The sequence below is a fragment of the Rhipicephalus microplus genome, chromosome 9 (genome assembly GCF_043290135.1).
Source record: "Rhipicephalus microplus isolate Deutch F79 chromosome 9, USDA_Rmic, whole genome shotgun sequence".
Lineage (NCBI taxonomy): Eukaryota > Metazoa > Arthropoda > Arachnida > Ixodida > Ixodidae > Rhipicephalus > Rhipicephalus microplus.
In genome coordinates, this window is record NC_134708.1 from 3,060,073 (window position 1) to 3,077,207 (window position 17,135).

General features: G+C 44.8%; 1 protein-coding gene across 9 annotated transcripts in view; it reads left to right on the forward strand.

The window, feature by feature from the left end:
* Grip163 (gamma-tubulin complex component 6) overlaps positions 1 to 17,135 on the forward strand; it is a 212,119-nt gene that overhangs the window by 74,236 nt on the left and 120,748 nt on the right. For 5 of the 9 annotated variants that reach the window (XM_075872979.1, XM_075872981.1, XM_075872980.1 and 2 more), the window contains one exon: positions 13,507 to 13,648. In XM_075872979.1, the coding sequence (XP_075729094.1) occupies positions 13,507 to 13,648 (142 nt within the window). Of the gene's footprint in view, positions 1 to 10,444; positions 10,563 to 13,506; positions 13,649 to 17,135 lie in introns of those variants that run through there. The other 4 variants (XR_012885949.1, XM_075872982.1, XM_075872984.1 and 1 more) reach the window with 3 other exon arrangements.

The window sequence follows — 17,135 nt, forward strand, 5'->3', positions numbered from 1 at the left end:
ACCCACGTAGACAGGTTTGCCTATCTGCGTTTGGTTCTGACCAGTGACACGGCACCGGCTATCGCCGGACGTCCAGCACTAGCAAGCTGCTGTTCAGAAGGCCTAGACATTTTGAAACAACACTTCGCAAAGACTGACGTCATCATTCAGGCGCACATGCAACTACTCATCGACATGCGACCCGTGCACTACTCCAACGATCTTCAATGACTTCGATGCCTTCATGAAGCGGTTCGAACCCAGACGCGTGCCCCCAAGAATTTCGTAGTATCGGAGGATAATTACTCCGAGATGTTCTACGCCATACTACTGAAGTTGCTTCCTCACGATATCGTTCTCGACTTGAACAACGCCATCGCACGCCAACACACAGAGCACCCAGGACGGCTTACTCAAGAACAGAAGGCGAGCATTGAATCTTAGCTGTTTATTCAGGCAGAAGTAGAGTCTCACGAACGAGCTGTTCTGCACGTGTCTGCAAAATAGCACATGTCGAAGTGCCAAGGCACAGATTTACGCACTAATGTAACATCAACGGTTCACAACCGAGTCATTAACCCCATCGGCGAAAGCAGTTCCAAGCGAGAACGCCTGCTTTTTTTGTGAGGCAAACATTCATAATGCAGAGCAGTGCAACTGTCCAATTTCTCCCGAGGAAAAGAAAAAAATGACTACTTAGTGCGGGCCGATGTTTTCGATGTACACTTCAAAATCATTTGGCGAAAAATTGCAGAAGGATCTTAACATGTACAAAGTGCAATCAATGCCATGCCGTAGCAATGTGTGACCCTCGGTTGTTGAATTCGATTGACAGTTCACAAACATAAACAGAGCCGATGCAACTAAAAATGATTTGAGCTGGCAGCTCTAAACGACGTGTGATCCTTCAGACAGCTACAGCTTGGGCCACCAGAGAAGGAAACAAATGCCTAGTTCAAGTTTTATTTGATGGAGGTAGCCAGCGCAGTTTTATCACTGAGCATTTAGCTCAAAATTTAAATTGTCACGTACTGGATTACGAGAACCTTACGGTGGGATGTTTCAGAGGACTACGTGATAAGAAGACTTCCCAGCGTGTGCTCGTCGTTTTAATTTCTCGGCGTAATAGGACGCGACTGTCGATCGAAGCCCTCATCACGACAAACATCTGTCACCAGTCTGTCCCACAACCGCATCAGGCCTCCATTGACAAGCTTGAATGACTAGGATATTAGTACTTCTCTGATGTTGATCAACCCGAAAGCCCAAATGCGACCAATGTCTTAATTGGTAGGGACTATTGTTGGTCACTTGTCACAGGCAATATGCAAAATTTGGACAACGGACTCAAGGTCGTCGACACTCGTTTAGGCTGGACTCTACATGGGCCAATGGCCCTCTCCTCTACTATCATGTATTGCAATGAGGCAATTATTTGGAAGGCAGTGATAGACTGTAAATTTACGAGCAGTTACTGGGACTTGGAAGTGATAGGAATAAAATCAGAGGAACACAAGAAGACCCCAGATGAAAACCCAGTTCTGCATTTCTTCAACAGCACAGTCAATATGGAGCATCAGTGCTACGTGGTCTCGCTCGCATGGAAATCGACCATTCTTGATAACAACAATAGAAAAATGCAGAGACTCGTTTAAATCAGCTTCTCCGAAAACTTCGCCGATGTCCTCACTTGCTACATGAGTATGATGTCGCCATGCGCAAATATGTCAACGACGGCGTAGCAGAAAAGGTTGTCGGGGATAAAACAGAGGTCACTGTGTATTACATGCTGCACCATACGTAAAAACCACACAACAAGAGTGCGGGTAGTCTTCCATGCTTCATCTCATTGAAAAGGAGAACTCTTACTTAATGACAGTCTGCATTCTGGACCCCATGGGTCTGCTTCTCTGCTTCAGGAAACTTCGCATCTGCTTAGTCCGAACATCGAAAAAGCCTTCCTGCAAATAAGTGTCAACTGCACAAACTGAGATGCATTGCACTACTTGTGGTTGGAGAAAGGGCCCACTTCTGGTCAATCATTGACTAAAGTTGCTACCTTCCGCAAGCCAAGGCTACCATTCGGCACGACATGTAATCTTTTTCTGTTGGTGGCCACCATACATCATTACCTCGATCAAACATCATCTACTTACCCGGAAACGACAAAATTGCTGAGGAATTTCATATATGTGGACGACATTTTAACTGGAGTGAACTGCATCCTAGAAGCGTCTAGGCTGCATTTGGAAGCTACCGAGATATTCTCAAGCGCATCGATAAAGCTACGCAAGTGGGCTTCCAACGACCTACGTGCTCTTGGCATGCAACTGACACAACCACCAGAGCTGGCTCTAGGAAAATTGAGTACTGCAAGTCCTGGGATCGGTATGGCATCGAAACACCTATATCTTGTCGTTCAGCCCTGGAAACATTTTGGGCTTCGTTCAACAAAAGAGTGACACCAAATGCTTTATGCTACAGATGATTTCTCGCGTATACGACCCCTTGGCATGTTGACCCCTTTCAGAATAAAGATGGTCAGTTTCCGAAAGCTTTGTCGGAAGGGTATTGACTGGGAGGAACAGTTACCTTTGGATGTTCTGCATGAATGGAGGGGTTGGTGCAATGAACTTCCACAGCTCTGCAATATAGGAATACCTCGGTTCTACCGACACGGCGCACAAGGACTCGGCGACAAGTATGCGCTCCATTTCTTCGCTGACGCAAGTGAGTCAGCCTATGGTGGTGTTTTCTGCATTTGCACAACAGGACATACGAATAACAGAAACTCAACGATTGTTTTGTGCAAATCCAAGGTGGCGCCAAGAAGGAAATAAGTCTTGCCAGATTCTAACTGCTTGCCTGTCTCGCCTCAGCATGAATGTACGACTATGTGTGTTTAGAGCCAAGCGAGGACATCACTTCAGTACAGTTTTGGACTGACTCAATGCTCGCACTGATTCGGATTACCAGATATCCTAACAAATGGAAAGACTTCGTTCGACGTAGGTTAATAGAAATTCAGAGCAAAACGGACATACATATGTGGAGACACTCCTTGGGAAAGCAAAACCCAGCTGATCTTTTGACGAGAGGAGTATTCACCCATCAGCTAATAACAAACTCAGTCTGGTGGATGGGATCCAACTATATTACATGTAAAAAAAAAAATTATGGGCTCCACACCGAATTCTCAATTCCATCGATCTCACTGAGCATCACACAGGAACGTACGCATTGGACAACATCTTTAAAAATCGTTTGCAAGGAACAGACCATTCTTGAGATCTTATATACAGCTCCCTCTCAAGACAACACCGCGTTGCATCTTTGGTACTAAGATTTGCGGCGAAGATGAAGCGGGAAATTTCTTTACAGGGAGCCTTTAATGCTGAAGAAATACAAGCCGCCGAATTATATTGGGTAAAAAAAAGTACAGAGTTGCGCATTTTCTCAGGAAATCTAGTGCATTTCGAAAAGAGCTCAAAATGTGAGGGACTCAGTACTCCGCGATGTGACCTGCTTCCTCGACAATGGAGTTCCTCGCGTCACAGGACGCCTACAATTGAACAAGAAGTCTTACAACGAAAAACATTCAATTGCATTACCCAAGAATCACCACTACTTCTCATTGTTCAGTACTACCATCAACTCCTTCATGCAGGAGCTTTGGATACACTTGTTCAAATAAGGGAGAGATTCTGGACACTATGAGGACGACAAGAGATTAAGAAAATCATCAGAGGACGCATAGTTTGCCAACGCTATAATGCCAGACATTTATTCGAAGTAGCAGTGCCGTTGCCACCTGAAAGAGTGACCGCTTTGGAACCTCTTCAAGTAACAGTACTGGACTTCGCCGGTCCACTATACGTAAAACGCTCAGATGGCTACACCAAAATTTATATTTGCCTATTCACGTGTGCCGTGATTAGAGCAGTCCATGTCAAATTAGTCGAAGATGTGACTGCCACAAGATTTTTTGGTGCTCTCCGACACTTTGTCTCGAGGCGAGGTCTTCCTTCTGTTTTATATTCAGACAAAGCCTTAGCGTTCAAGAATAACAAAAGAGAACTTTTGAAATTGTGGCAATCAATGAGAAATGAAGAAGTTTGTACCTACATTGCCAACAATTGTATCAAATGGAAATTTATCATTGATCATGCACCATGGCGGGGCGGCTTTTACGAGAGACTTGTCAGGTCTGTCAAACTGACGTTGAAGAAGTGCATGGGAAAAGTGTCTCTTACAGAGAAACAGCTACAGACTACCTTAATTGAAGTGGAAGCTTTCATCAATTCCTGAATAATGACATACGTTTATAGCGACTGTGGAGAGCTGAAACCAGTTTCTCTGGCTCACTTTCCCATTGGAAGGCGAATATCTGCGCTTCCCGACCTAACTCTCGCTGAGATCACAGTTGATAGTCATAATATGTTGCCTGTGTGGGAACAAAGAGAAAACACTCGCAAATATTTCTGGGAGCGTTGGTCTAAAGAATGCTTTTTGAAGTTGAAAGCAATGCACTTTGCCAAATCAGCGACTTCGTCTGACCGAATCAAGAAAGGCGACCTTATTCTTCTTCAAAAGAACAGTAAGCCCCGGCAATTATGAACCGTTGTTCCAATTGAAGAGCTCCATAAAGGAAGGGATGGCAACGTCACATCTTGTACTTTGAGGCTACCGAGTGGAACTACCATTAGGCAGGCAGTTCAACACCTTTACCCTCTCGAATCAAATTTCGGATGACCTTCTCTGCGCGGGGCAGTTTGTTGAAAAATGATCGACGATAAGGAGGATGAAGAGTTCTGACCTTCGGATTCATGCTCTACAGCAGCTACCCCCGAAGTCGGACTGCGGTTTATTGTAAATAAACCCCTTTTTCTACTAAGTGAGAGGCTCGATTTTCTACAATCAAAGCCATCATCGCCGTGGTCATCCATGGGATTTGGGCAGGGTAGTCTGTAGGAAGCTGCTTTCATAGGCCTTGCTCGCCCTCTTCGCAGCTGTCCTCACTTGTGCGCTTATGTGAGCTTGACGTGTCCATGTTTTCCTTCTCATCCGAGGCCGGCAGCAGTACCCCGATTCCCTCAATGAGCAAATTATCCCGTAAATCTACGCTGGAGCAGTCCTGCGGGGTGACTTGGGAAGCGACGTTGATGGGTTCGGCTATGTGCAGAAGTGGCGGAAGGGTTTGTCGTGGTGTGCCAAGTTCTGCTGGACGGCGCAGGTTGGGTGAAGTCAATGGTATCAAGGTCTCGTAGCCACGCGTAGAGAGATATCTGGGACCTTCGCTCAAGTTTTATTCTGGCACTAAGTTTCTCGTTGAGCGTCAATGGCATCCTCACCACATCAGACAAGCTCGCGTGGCGCCGATGTTTGACACGAGGTAGCTGCTGAGAAGGGAACGTGAACGTCGCCATTACAGCGGCGTCTTTGTTCGGTCCCAGCACGAATACCAAGACAGTGGTAAGCAAAGACAGCGCAAGGTCGTTGAGAAGAGGAGTCGGCAACAAAGTGCTCGCTAGGCGATGGCCACTTGCGCGAGCAACAGCCAAAGGCGCGAGCTGTGGTTGTCTAATGAAAACTTGCAATACGGCTACAAAAGATCAAAGAAAAGGCAAAATGAGAAGGACGTCGGCTCTTTCGTTTCTGCTCTCCAAGGCGACGGGTACGCGGAGAAAGCATGAAAGAGAGAAAAAGAAACGAAAAAAAAAAGTTCCGCCATTCCACAAGTTAGAGAGTGTGCAGGCCGAGCTCACTCGCCCTTACCTTTTTTAGAGCGTTTCGAGTTTTGGTGAAGGCCTGGTGCCGCGCGGATGTTCGCAGCAGCGAGTGCCAAAGCTCGCCTTCCAATTCGTGCAGGGAGCAGGGGGGGGCGAGTGTTGGAGCGCACATTCCAGCTTTGTGGCGTTCGATATGTCCAAAGGTGGGTAAAAATACTGTTCTATATAAACATGCAAATTTCTATACATTTCAAATTAATTTCAAGGGGATAACTTATATATATATGTGGGTTCGATATAACCGTGTTCGACTTTAGCAGTAATATTCAGTGTATATTCTTCTTAGTGCTTAAATGACTGCCAAACTACGAGTATTTAATATTTCCTGAAAAATAAATTTTAAACATTTTTAGCAAGCTTCCAAAGCATGTCTTTAAACGTACGACTCCTCTCTAGCAGATGCAATCAGCAGGGCGGTGCTCAAGAGGCACTCGCACCTCCCAAGCCACACCATACTCCACTACGATGTAGCTTGCAGGCAGCCACGAGTGAATCTTCAGTGCTCAAATTATCACTTTCAAATTCTGAAAAGGCGGCACAGCTGTGTGTACTGTTATACAACATTGCCTGTTTCTATTGTGCTAGAATCGGGGGCACTCTTTGTACACTACGGCTGGGCACGATGCGATGTCACTGTAGAAATTGCATGGAGCTGCCTGCTACTTGTCTTGATTTCAGTTTTGACACATCTTTTTCTTTTTTTGGTTACAAGTGGCTTTCTAAGCAAATAGAACTACTATACTTGTTACAGGGCTCAGTGCCTTTTAGAAATAGTCACATCGTATGGTATATGTGCACCACAGTTCCTGTTGAAACTGTGTGATGCTTCATCATACTGCTTACTTGCTGTTGGTAATGCTTAAATCATGCCATCCGTGTCCCTTCTGCTGGAGCATGACATGAGTATACCTTGCAAGAAGTTAATTATCACAGTTATGTGATACAGTCGAACCCCATTTATAAGAGGCACTGACATAAGAGACAAATGGGTATAAGAGACACTAGTGGGCCTACAGTAAAATACGCATTGATAAGAAAATGCATTCAAGGTACCCTGCTTACAAGAGACATCTCGTATGAAAGACAAGACCCCGGAGCATGCCTCATATAAAGGGGTTTACCTGTAGTGGCACTAATTGCATTAGACTGCCCCAAGAGGGGAAACTTGCTATAGCTTGCTACATTTTGGCAAAAATTTTTGGAACTGCACCAAGCATGTGCCAAGCAACCACTGCGGTTGCCTCAAATGTTGTACGCATTGCAGACTGTGCGCATTATCAATTCCCCTTCCTGTAGCTCGAGGCATCGCAGTTACGACAGTTTTGTGCAAATAAGGCTACAGGCTAGGCCAAAAGAACCATGCTTTATTGCTACATTAGCAATAACAGATAAATAGTCAACTCTATGAAGAAAACAGAGGGTTTTTTAGTAGCAGGGGCTCAAAGGTGACACATCTGTGAGAGAGCCTGTCTGCTTGTCGGTTTCCCAATGAAGGTTGTTTTTCACTACGTTACTAGAATAGATTCAGTTCCCGCCATGCTCCGTAGAGGGCACCTTTTCTATGGTTGTCCATGAGGCTGCTCAGTGCATGCGCGTTTGTTCACTTGATAGTGCTATCTGAGTGTTCTTATACATGTTTCTAGGCACTTATGCGTTCCTGGCCACAAAAATAGTATGCTTTATTGCAGTAACCAAGGGTGACACGTTTGGAGGCCTGTGTACTGTGCAATGTCAGTGCACATAAAGAGCATTGTAGATTGTCAAAATTTCCGGAGCCTATGGCGCTTCTCATATTAATATTAATATGGTTTTGGGACTAAAGTCCCACATATAATTATTATTAGAGGAACATGCTATAAGGTTCTCTCAAGTGCTCATTCACTTGATTTCAGAGCAGGTCGCAATGCATTTACTCATTTAGGACTAACTTCATTTTGTTATATACGTAACAGTAATTCTCTAAATGATGAATCAGTGCGGCACTGCGCCGTCTCCTGCGGTCGCCGATTCTCCCGGGTTATTCTGTGGGACAAGTTCTGAAAGACGTTTGTCCTACGGTACTTCTATAAGATATGCAATGAGGGGAGGGGATAAAAAATAGGTCTTGCAACCTATTTTACCTATTCCGGAAAAACTTTTGGAAACATTTCCAACCTCTTGGTGTTTCTACATGTACTCAGTAATTCTCACCCCAAGTTATCTTTAAGGGGTCAGTAAACAACCCCAAGGTTGAAAACTTGTTATAAATAGAAATATATGCGGCCTTGCCGCCCTTCTTCCTCATATGGAGGGGAAGGTGTAGCCCAATATTTTGACTCCGCCCTTGGAGTAACTCTTTTTTTCGGTGTTGCACATGTCGTGGGCAAACCACGTGTGTGCAAGTGCTATGTGAGCCAGGGGCTTAGTCAGAAATTTTTTCTGGGAGGTGGGGGGGCACGGGCCTATAGTGCCACCCCCTGGATACGCCCCTGTACAGCTGAGCTGTTTTTGAGCAAGGAATGTACGCGCAACAAGTGCGAGGCCAAAAAAAAAAGTGGCAGTTTTGTAGCTGTGGGAAGAACAGGAACTGACGTTTACTTCACTACTGTTTGTTGACACCTGTTTTAGATTAATTGATGAGCTGTGTGCTGCATCAAGTTGCCAACTGCCTACTTTACGTCACTGCGCATGAAAGAAAGAATGGTCAGGCGTAGGAAAGGAGCACGGGAATCGTTTTTCAAAATGGAGGTTCTGTGCGATGCACTGTAATATTTTGAAAAAGTGATTGCTGCGGTCTTCCCTACGGATTGTTGAGCTTGTTTGGAGGGTGTAAAAAAAAAATCTGAGCCCGTTGACTGGCTCTTTAAGTGTACTAACACCAGATGTAGAAAGTCATAATTACCACGGAGAAATTAGGTGGCATGGTTCTGTGTTTGAGTATGTCAGACAGGATTTGTTTACGGGTCCCAGGCTATCAAGGCGTGCTCTAATATGGGCCATACTTTTCATTTCATTTCATTTCATTTCATTTCATTTCATTATACCCCTTAGGGCCAGAGGCATTACAGAGGGGGAGTGGTAACAACACTTTGACAAAAAAGAAAAGAAACAGGAACATATATTTCAAACATATATTTCTAGTAAAATAATTGTCTCAAATCAAAGGTGCTGATTGGAATCGCCGTTTTACGGACTCAAGCTTGTAATTATTGAATTTGTACGAGTTCTTACACACAGTTTTTGTGAATGAAACATGTAGTCGCGGTGTGAAAATGCTGGATAGGATGTCAAAATTGGAAAAACTAGTGCTCTCAAAGCTGCCACTTATGGGTGGAAACGCAAACTGGCACTGCCGTTGTGCCATGTATATTGAGCGTACCTGCCTGCACCCAGATTAGCATTCGTACGGGAACGGAAGAGGACGACTTTGGGCATAATGGACTGGACGCTTAAGTAGGGTGCGCATGCCATGTTTGAGCCCACTACAAAGGGCATGCACGAGAGCTTTTAGACAAGAACTTGCTAATAAAAATAGATTCATAAATTAAGGCAATGGTCTTGCTTCGGCTTATAAAAACCACAGTACTTGAACGCCAAGATAAGCACAACAAAGGTGACCTTGTCTTATCACACAAAAAGTTATACAGCTATGCATGCCACTTGTTGACAGCCGCCTTTCTGCAGCAATGTAGCGCGCTTTCTTGACGCATTTGCCGACACACACTTGTCTCGCTGCTCGGGTGAAAACTTTAATTATACGCGCGTCCGCGTGGTCAAATAAAATGTAATGATTCGCGTCGTACTAGCTTCTAGAAATGTTCAGCACATCTTATCTGAGCCAGAAAACACCCAGACAGGCCTTTCATAATAGTTCAGGACAATGCTTCTTCTTATTTATTTACATGCTTAGTGCCCCTAGGCATAGATTTTACACCAACAAAAGTGTACCTCATATGATTCTGAGTAATTTCCTGTCGATGACGTGAACATTAATCTTCACAAGGAACGTTTTTATTGTCTTGTTAATGCAAGTGAACACTCTCGACTTAGCTGTTAGTCCCTTGTCTGCACATAGAATTGATTTGTTCGCCGTTGAGCGTACTCTCATCACAAACGGAGCCTCGAAAAAATGTTCGTCCAAACTGCTTCTGGTAGTGCACAAGGCATGCGACAAGTTGACATGGTTCACACATGAGTGTCACCGCAGTTACACCCGAATTAATAGACGACACACGATCAGACAATAATACCAAACGGTAGCACAATAGCTGCAAAAGGACAGTAGCATTATGACGCACTGCCAGAAAGCACAAACTACAGCAGGGAGTCAGGTGCGCCCAAAGCCAGCACCTAGCAAGTGCAGTGGTGGTTCCGAGCAGTACAAGCGAGTTTGAAAACTGAATCTGTTATAGTAACGTTGGTTTTTTATGAGTGCCCTTCTGTAGTGTGAGCCGGGTAGGGGAATGGTTCACACTGGCTGTGCGGGGTCAATATCCCTCTGAAAAAGGATTCTGTGTCTCCTTCTGAGGCTTGTCCTCGCTGCTAGATTGGCTGCACTTCTGTCAAGAAAAAAGGTGCATGGGTCCTCATATTTCTTGTGGATAAAATCGCAGACTCAAAAGTATCTCCTTGCAGTCCATCGGCAACCATTGTCAACAAAACTGTTGGCTTCCTTTTTTTCCCACACCGTGTCCCAGCACAGCCATACGATCCATTCAAGTCCACAACACTGGACTGTGCAGTTATGCTGGTTCCAGAAGAAGAATGGCTGGCAATGACTGTATGCAGATGAAGAGCTTCAAGTCAACTGAAAAGGTTCCTCTTCACAGTTGGAATAAAGCTACAAAATATCTTTTTTGTATTGGACCTGTGGGGATCTGAGTCACGCCTGCATCCATTGTGCGGGCATTTTTGCTGCTCTCTTTTATCCTCCCATGCTCTTGTGATGGCACATGACAATAGATAGCACCGCGCGATCTCGGGCCGTAAGAATTGATACCAAGTCACCTTCGTCCTGGGGATGCTCTCTCTCTCCTTGGGCAGCGCACAGTAAACACTTTTTTTTTTCAGTCAGTCTAGCAACTAGTTTTTTAATGGAAATCCGCCTTTCACAAATACTGTATTAAGCAATGAATTTCCAACTCGCTCAAGAGATAGCACTCCACATTATTGAGCGACCAACCGTTTCTTAATGGAGAACCCGTCAAGTCAGAGGTCCTGTCATTGGCCACTTGATGATGTATAAGTCAGAGAAAGGCTTTATCTTTCCTAGAGAAAAGTGGGCATGAAATAAGCGCCGCTCACAGCATTGTGCAGATTGCTTTGGACCTACTTATCATGACTTGAAACCTTGTTTGCTTGAGCGTGTGACAGTTAATTATTTGGTGATGTTTTTGGGGCACCTAGCTGCAGTTTCAGAGGCAGGATCAGACAAGTTCTTCTGCGACCACAGCTGGGGCCAGGCAAATCAATGACACCAGCTGTGCGCAACAATTCGTTCATGAGAGCACTGTGTTCACAACTGCAGCATGTGCAAGGAGCCTAAGCAAACTTGTGAGGCAAGAATTGAAGAAGTGGCCAAACGAACACATCAATTGTGTCGTTCGATCTATCCTCGATTTGTTCACGGCCGTTGGTAGGAGCTTGACAGATTAGTCGGCAGAAAGATGTGCATCGCAAGCTTTTGCGTTGCTGTAAAAGCCAGCTACTGTAGCTATTTTTTCTGGCTTTAAAACATTGTTTGTGTTGTCAGTTGTGTGTACTGGTTGCCTGCGAGCTTTGCTCATAAAAATAAATGTACCAGGCTCTGCGGAGGTTAATTTTTTTTAATTGATGCAAGTAATCTCAACAAGACTAAAAAGTAGCACCAGTCACAAAGTATTTCTTTGTTTATTATTTCAAAGCGTAAGAACTCCTGTCATTGAGTATACAGAGTAAATAAAACTTGCTTTTCGTGTCACTGTGCGAAGCATTGGGCTTGTGGATGTAGTTGCTTTATAATCTGAATTTCACTAGCTGCTGCACAGTTTTAATTTTACAGTTTTCCAAAAACTGATAAAAAATACTAAAAATATAAGCAAAAAGGCATGGCAATGAACTTACAATACAATTAATCTATAGTAGAAAGTGAATGCCCTTTCAAGGCTGCAGTGTAATAATAAATACATGCACTAAAATAGTGTACTTGAGTGCAGAAAAGTAAATTGTTGTGTGTGAAATCATACAGATTGCACACGTTAAAGCTGATCTTCAAGGTGCTGCGAAAAGCACATAAATAAACTTTGCTTTCCAATAATCAGTTACATGCATGGTTGAGCGATTTCTGGACCACCAATTCTTTTGCTAACAATAATAGCATGGATGTTTATTGACACACGTTCTTCATGCATGTTCATCATCATGGGCGTTCATTGCATTCATTGGTTGTGAGAACTCAGCTTGACTGTGATCAGTGCCTAAGGCGTGGTCGCTTTAATGTGCTTTTGTGGCCTAATAAAAGTCGCATTAACTCTGCATCACAATATGAAGTCTCGATGTGAGGCACACTTTCTAAATGAAAGGAGGCAGCGGAAATGGTCAAGCAAACCAAAACATGGGGTACATTTGTTCAATTACTTTTACAAATAATGATATCGCTAGCCTAATAGAAAACGTCGCTAGTGACACGCTGAAATAACCTTATACAACATTCAAATACACTCAATCAACGTTACAAGAAACACAAGGTAACTCAAAAGTGGCGTCGACGATGTTCAACTCACCACGAAAGACCCATGGAACACGACCCATGGTTTGCCGCATCCCGTGGACGCCCGTCAGGAGATCGCCATCCACGTGAGCCGTCACATACCAAAGAGACTCCCTGAATATTCTCTGTGTAGCTGCTGGCGCTAACCATAATAATGATGATGATCATGATCCCGTGCGATTGCCGGGTCACTAAAACCTAAATACGGCCTATTTGCGACACACGTACTCACCACGAAGAGCAAACGACTTTACAGGGAGTGATAGCACGCCCACAACAAGAGCACATGCACCATGTGTGCGTGCGTGCATTCACTCGTAATGCCAGCTGTTATCATGAAAATAGTAAGTACCATTTCACTGGGAGATGATGCATTAGTCACCTTTACAGAACCAGTCTGAATCCAGGAAAATAGAAAAACAAATATAGAATAAAGAACACATCACACTGCAGCTGCAAATAGATGCGAAAAGCTTGTTGTCAGGGGCCGTAACTTTTCAGTGTTATGTCAGACCTCTCTGGTAAAATATTTTTCCCTGGGTGTAAAAGTTTAGTTCGAGTGCTCATGACACACACTGGCTACGTACATTCAAGTGTATCGAAGTGGGGATAAATCGGCCTAAAGTACCTTTGTTGCCACTTTGTGCAAAGTGCAACTTGAGAGCTTTTAGGCAATGTGTGGGCAAAGAATACTTGTTGGCCACCTTGTTCCTACCACCGTGGTTACAACTATGTTGACGTTTCAGTTATGAGGTACTTCGTTTTTCTATCAATTGTGTTCCATACACTTAAAATTGATTTTAATTATGATCTAAGCTGTATTTTTATTGACTCATTGTTAGTGTGTAACCTAAAAACTTGGCTTGATTTTTCACTTGAGCACTGCAGACACTGTCGGAGTTTCTCGGGATCACGTGAACATTCGTGTAGTCTTATGGCATCTGCTACCGTCAACATGCTTGTCTGCAGAGGCCTATGTTGTCCTCTACATGTGATCATGTCTGTGCCTAGGATGAGGCTGCTGAACCGGGTGACCGTGTCCTACCTGTTGACCGAGTTACGGCTGTACGACCACCTAGAAGCGCTCACCAACTACTACTGCTTCCAGGATGGCGAGTTTGGACAGGCACTGTGTGATGCCATATGTCTCAAGGTGAGAATCCCTCAGGCTCTAAGGAGGTCGCCGGGCCACTGCTGGCCACTTTACTTCCTTCACATCTATGCTGCCGCAGCAAGGGGGCCCTGGAGTACTTTTGACGTGACAGCGTTTAAGAGCCCATTTCACAGAAATTCTGGCATTGGTTGTGAAACCATCATCTGGTCTGTGACTGAAAAATTCCTAAACATGCAGATAAAATAAATAATAAAAATTTTCGGGCTCAACGTGACAAGCAGGTGTTATATGATACAACCACTTGTCCGCTTAAAAATACAGTGAAAATAACTTTCACTCTTTACAAACACACGCGTGCTGTACAGTTTTGACAATGCATGTAATATTGCAGTAATAATGTGAGGTACAAGCATACATTGCCATCAAGCATCATTACATAGGATTATTATAATGACTTTGTGGTTTAAAGCCGGCCACTCATTACAAAAGGCACACATGTCACTGCACATATTCTCTTAAGACCCATGTACTAGGTGCACAGCAAGTTGGAAAACATTTCACGCACACAGTTGCTTGTAGTTTAAAGCATGCTACCTATACACTCATACTTTATTATAACAAAGTTGCACCTTACACAAAAATAAGTGCTTTATAACCAACAGTTTGTTATAAAGGTGTATTCCCTAACACTGTATGTATTGTAAAGCTATTCTTCATTTAATTTGTTATAAACGATACTTTGCTATATCCGGGTTTGTCATATTGTTACGGGAGGGTACACAGAGAAACGAGGTTAGAGCTAAGACATATTTGCACGATGCCAAGCCCAAACCGAGATGGCAAGCGAGAGCGTGCCCCACATCCCAGAATCACGTCGTCTTTCTCGCTGTCTGTTATTATTCTTCAGCATGATGTAGTCTTATAACATGACCCCCGGTAGCAGAAGCACTGTCTCGGTGCTTTCTATGGTGTTGCGGAGTGGTAGAGCTTAAGTCGGGAGACATGAACAATGTCTGTAGACAATGGAGCGGAAGGAGATGACGACTTCAGCGGGGCTATCTCGTAGGTAACGTCCGTGACCTGGTGCAAGACGCGGTAGGGTTTTGAGTACCGGGAAAGCAGCGTCTCTGAGAGACCAACATGACGAGTCGGTGTCCACAACAACACAAGGGAACCCGGGGCAAAGGAGACGTCGCGATGATGTGCGTCATAACGTTGCTTCTGTTGCTCTTGCGATGCTAAGAGGCGCTTTCGAGTGACTTCTTGTGCTTTGTGAGCTCTGGTGATAATGTCACGGACGTATTCAGTCGACGAATCGACAGGTGTCGGAAAGATGGCGTCGAAAGGTAGAGTTGGGTCGCGGCCAAATAAGAGATAGAATGGTGAAAACTCAGCGGTATCAGGGCGTGAGGAATTGTATGCAAATGTGACAAATGACAATGCAACGTCCCAGTCTAGGTGGTCAGAGGAGACGTACATGGAGAGCATGTCGGTTAAAGTCCGGTTGAACCTTTCGGTAAGCCCATTAGTTTGTGGATGGTAGGCCGTCGTAAATTTATGTTTGGTTTCGCAAGAGCAAAGCAGGTCGTCAGTAACTAGGGAGAGAAAAATAGCGTCCACGATCTGTGAGGAGTTGGCATGGAGCACCATGATGGAGGATGACTTCGTACAGAAGGAAATCGGCAACACCTGTGGCACAGCTGGTTGGCAAAACCTGCGTGATGGCATACCGGGTTATATGATCCGTAACAACAGCTATCCATTTTTTTCCAGAAGTAGACTGAGGGAAAGGGCCTAGGAGGTCAAGACCAACATGAAAGAAGGGGTCAATAGGAAAATCAAGTGGCTGGAGGAGTCCAGCAGGACTCATAGGGGGTTTTTTCGATGTCGGCACTGGTCGCATGCGACAACGTAGCGGTGCACGGAGCAATAAAGCCTGGGCCAGTAAAATCGACACTGAACACGGTCGTAAGTCCGATAGAGACCAAGGTGACCGGAGGTGGGGGCGTCATGGAGCTGGGTGATAACACTCGCACGTACGTGGGAAGGCTCCACAAGGAGCAGTTCGCGCCCATTTGTGTTGATATTGTAGTGGTACAAGGTGCCTTCTTTAAGTACAGTCAAGTAGACGGATGGGGCGTTGGAGAGTTCACTTTCTCAATAATGTCACGCAAGACGGGATCTCGGCGCTGTTCATCACGGACGTTGCTCAAAGCAGAGATTGAGAGCACACATGGCGACGCTTCATATTCTTTCCCCCCCATTTTTTTTTTACATATTTGCCAAATTAATTTCACAGTCAGAACAAAGTAATCCTATTCCCCTAGACTGGAAAACCTTAAGGTACTGACTTGCATTAACATTGGCTTCTTGGCCAATCCACCTTAGTGGGTGAGAGCCACAAAAGAAAAGATCAAGCAAGCAAGCAAGCAAATGAGCCAGGCCAAGTCTGCCAGTCATCAAAGCGTAACATGAGTCGACAGGATGAAGACTTGCCAGCCCCTTCATCAGTCACTCATCATCGACACTGTTCCCCACAAGACGCCCTAACCATACATTTACTACCGAATCATCTCCTAGCAGTACACAGCGACCAGCACCATGACGGAACCATCAGCTGACCTTGACATCCCGAAGTACACCGGATCAGTGGACAACGGACCCGTACAGGACTGGTTCAGCCTATTCGAGCTCCACGCTGCCGCTGCATCCTGGTCGGAACTAGAGATGGTCACAAACTTCACTGACTACATCACTGGTGAGGCATTCAAATTTTACCTCTCCCACATATTTCAAAACGACGAATTATGACAAAAAAAATCAAAGAAGGAAATGATCATGTAATTTAAAGATTACGATGAAGATTTACTTACAACTCGCGATCTGAAGGCAATCGATCTCAGTTGTCAAAACCACCAGCAGTCTTCAAGCACTAAAACACCCAAATTGAGTCAGCTATCACCATTCCGACAAGACCAATCCAAACGTCCTCACTGAAAGACATAAAGATCTGTTTCCAAGAAGAGTTAATCTTCCACCGTGTTTTTCTATGGCACGAAAATCGACTTTTACATCATTACTTCACCATAGGACTCATGTTACCGAACCATCCGATGCACTGTACTTCCCGCCTCATACACTTAGCCCATCACGTGGTTTTCTGTCGCTTGGCTTTTCAGTTGCTCACAACGCTCACTTCGCATCTCTCATGGTCACTACAATCGAGATGGAGCCGCGGAATTCGGAAGATACACAGCCAAGCGCTGGGTCTTCCGTCCAGATTCACATGTGAGAACTACACAGTTCCTTAGATGCGGAGACAGACAGACATTGCCAAGTAAAATTTGACCAAACCACGGCTCTCGAGGCGTGGCCGCCCAGCGTCCAGCCACCTGGGAGTCTTAACAGCACAGGAGGCTCTGAAGCATCAAAGCTCACACGTTGCCAAGAGCCAGAAGCATCCATTAGGAACGGCGTCGCAAGAGCCTCCGAAGATCTCGCATTCAATTCTAGCGCACAACCTTCA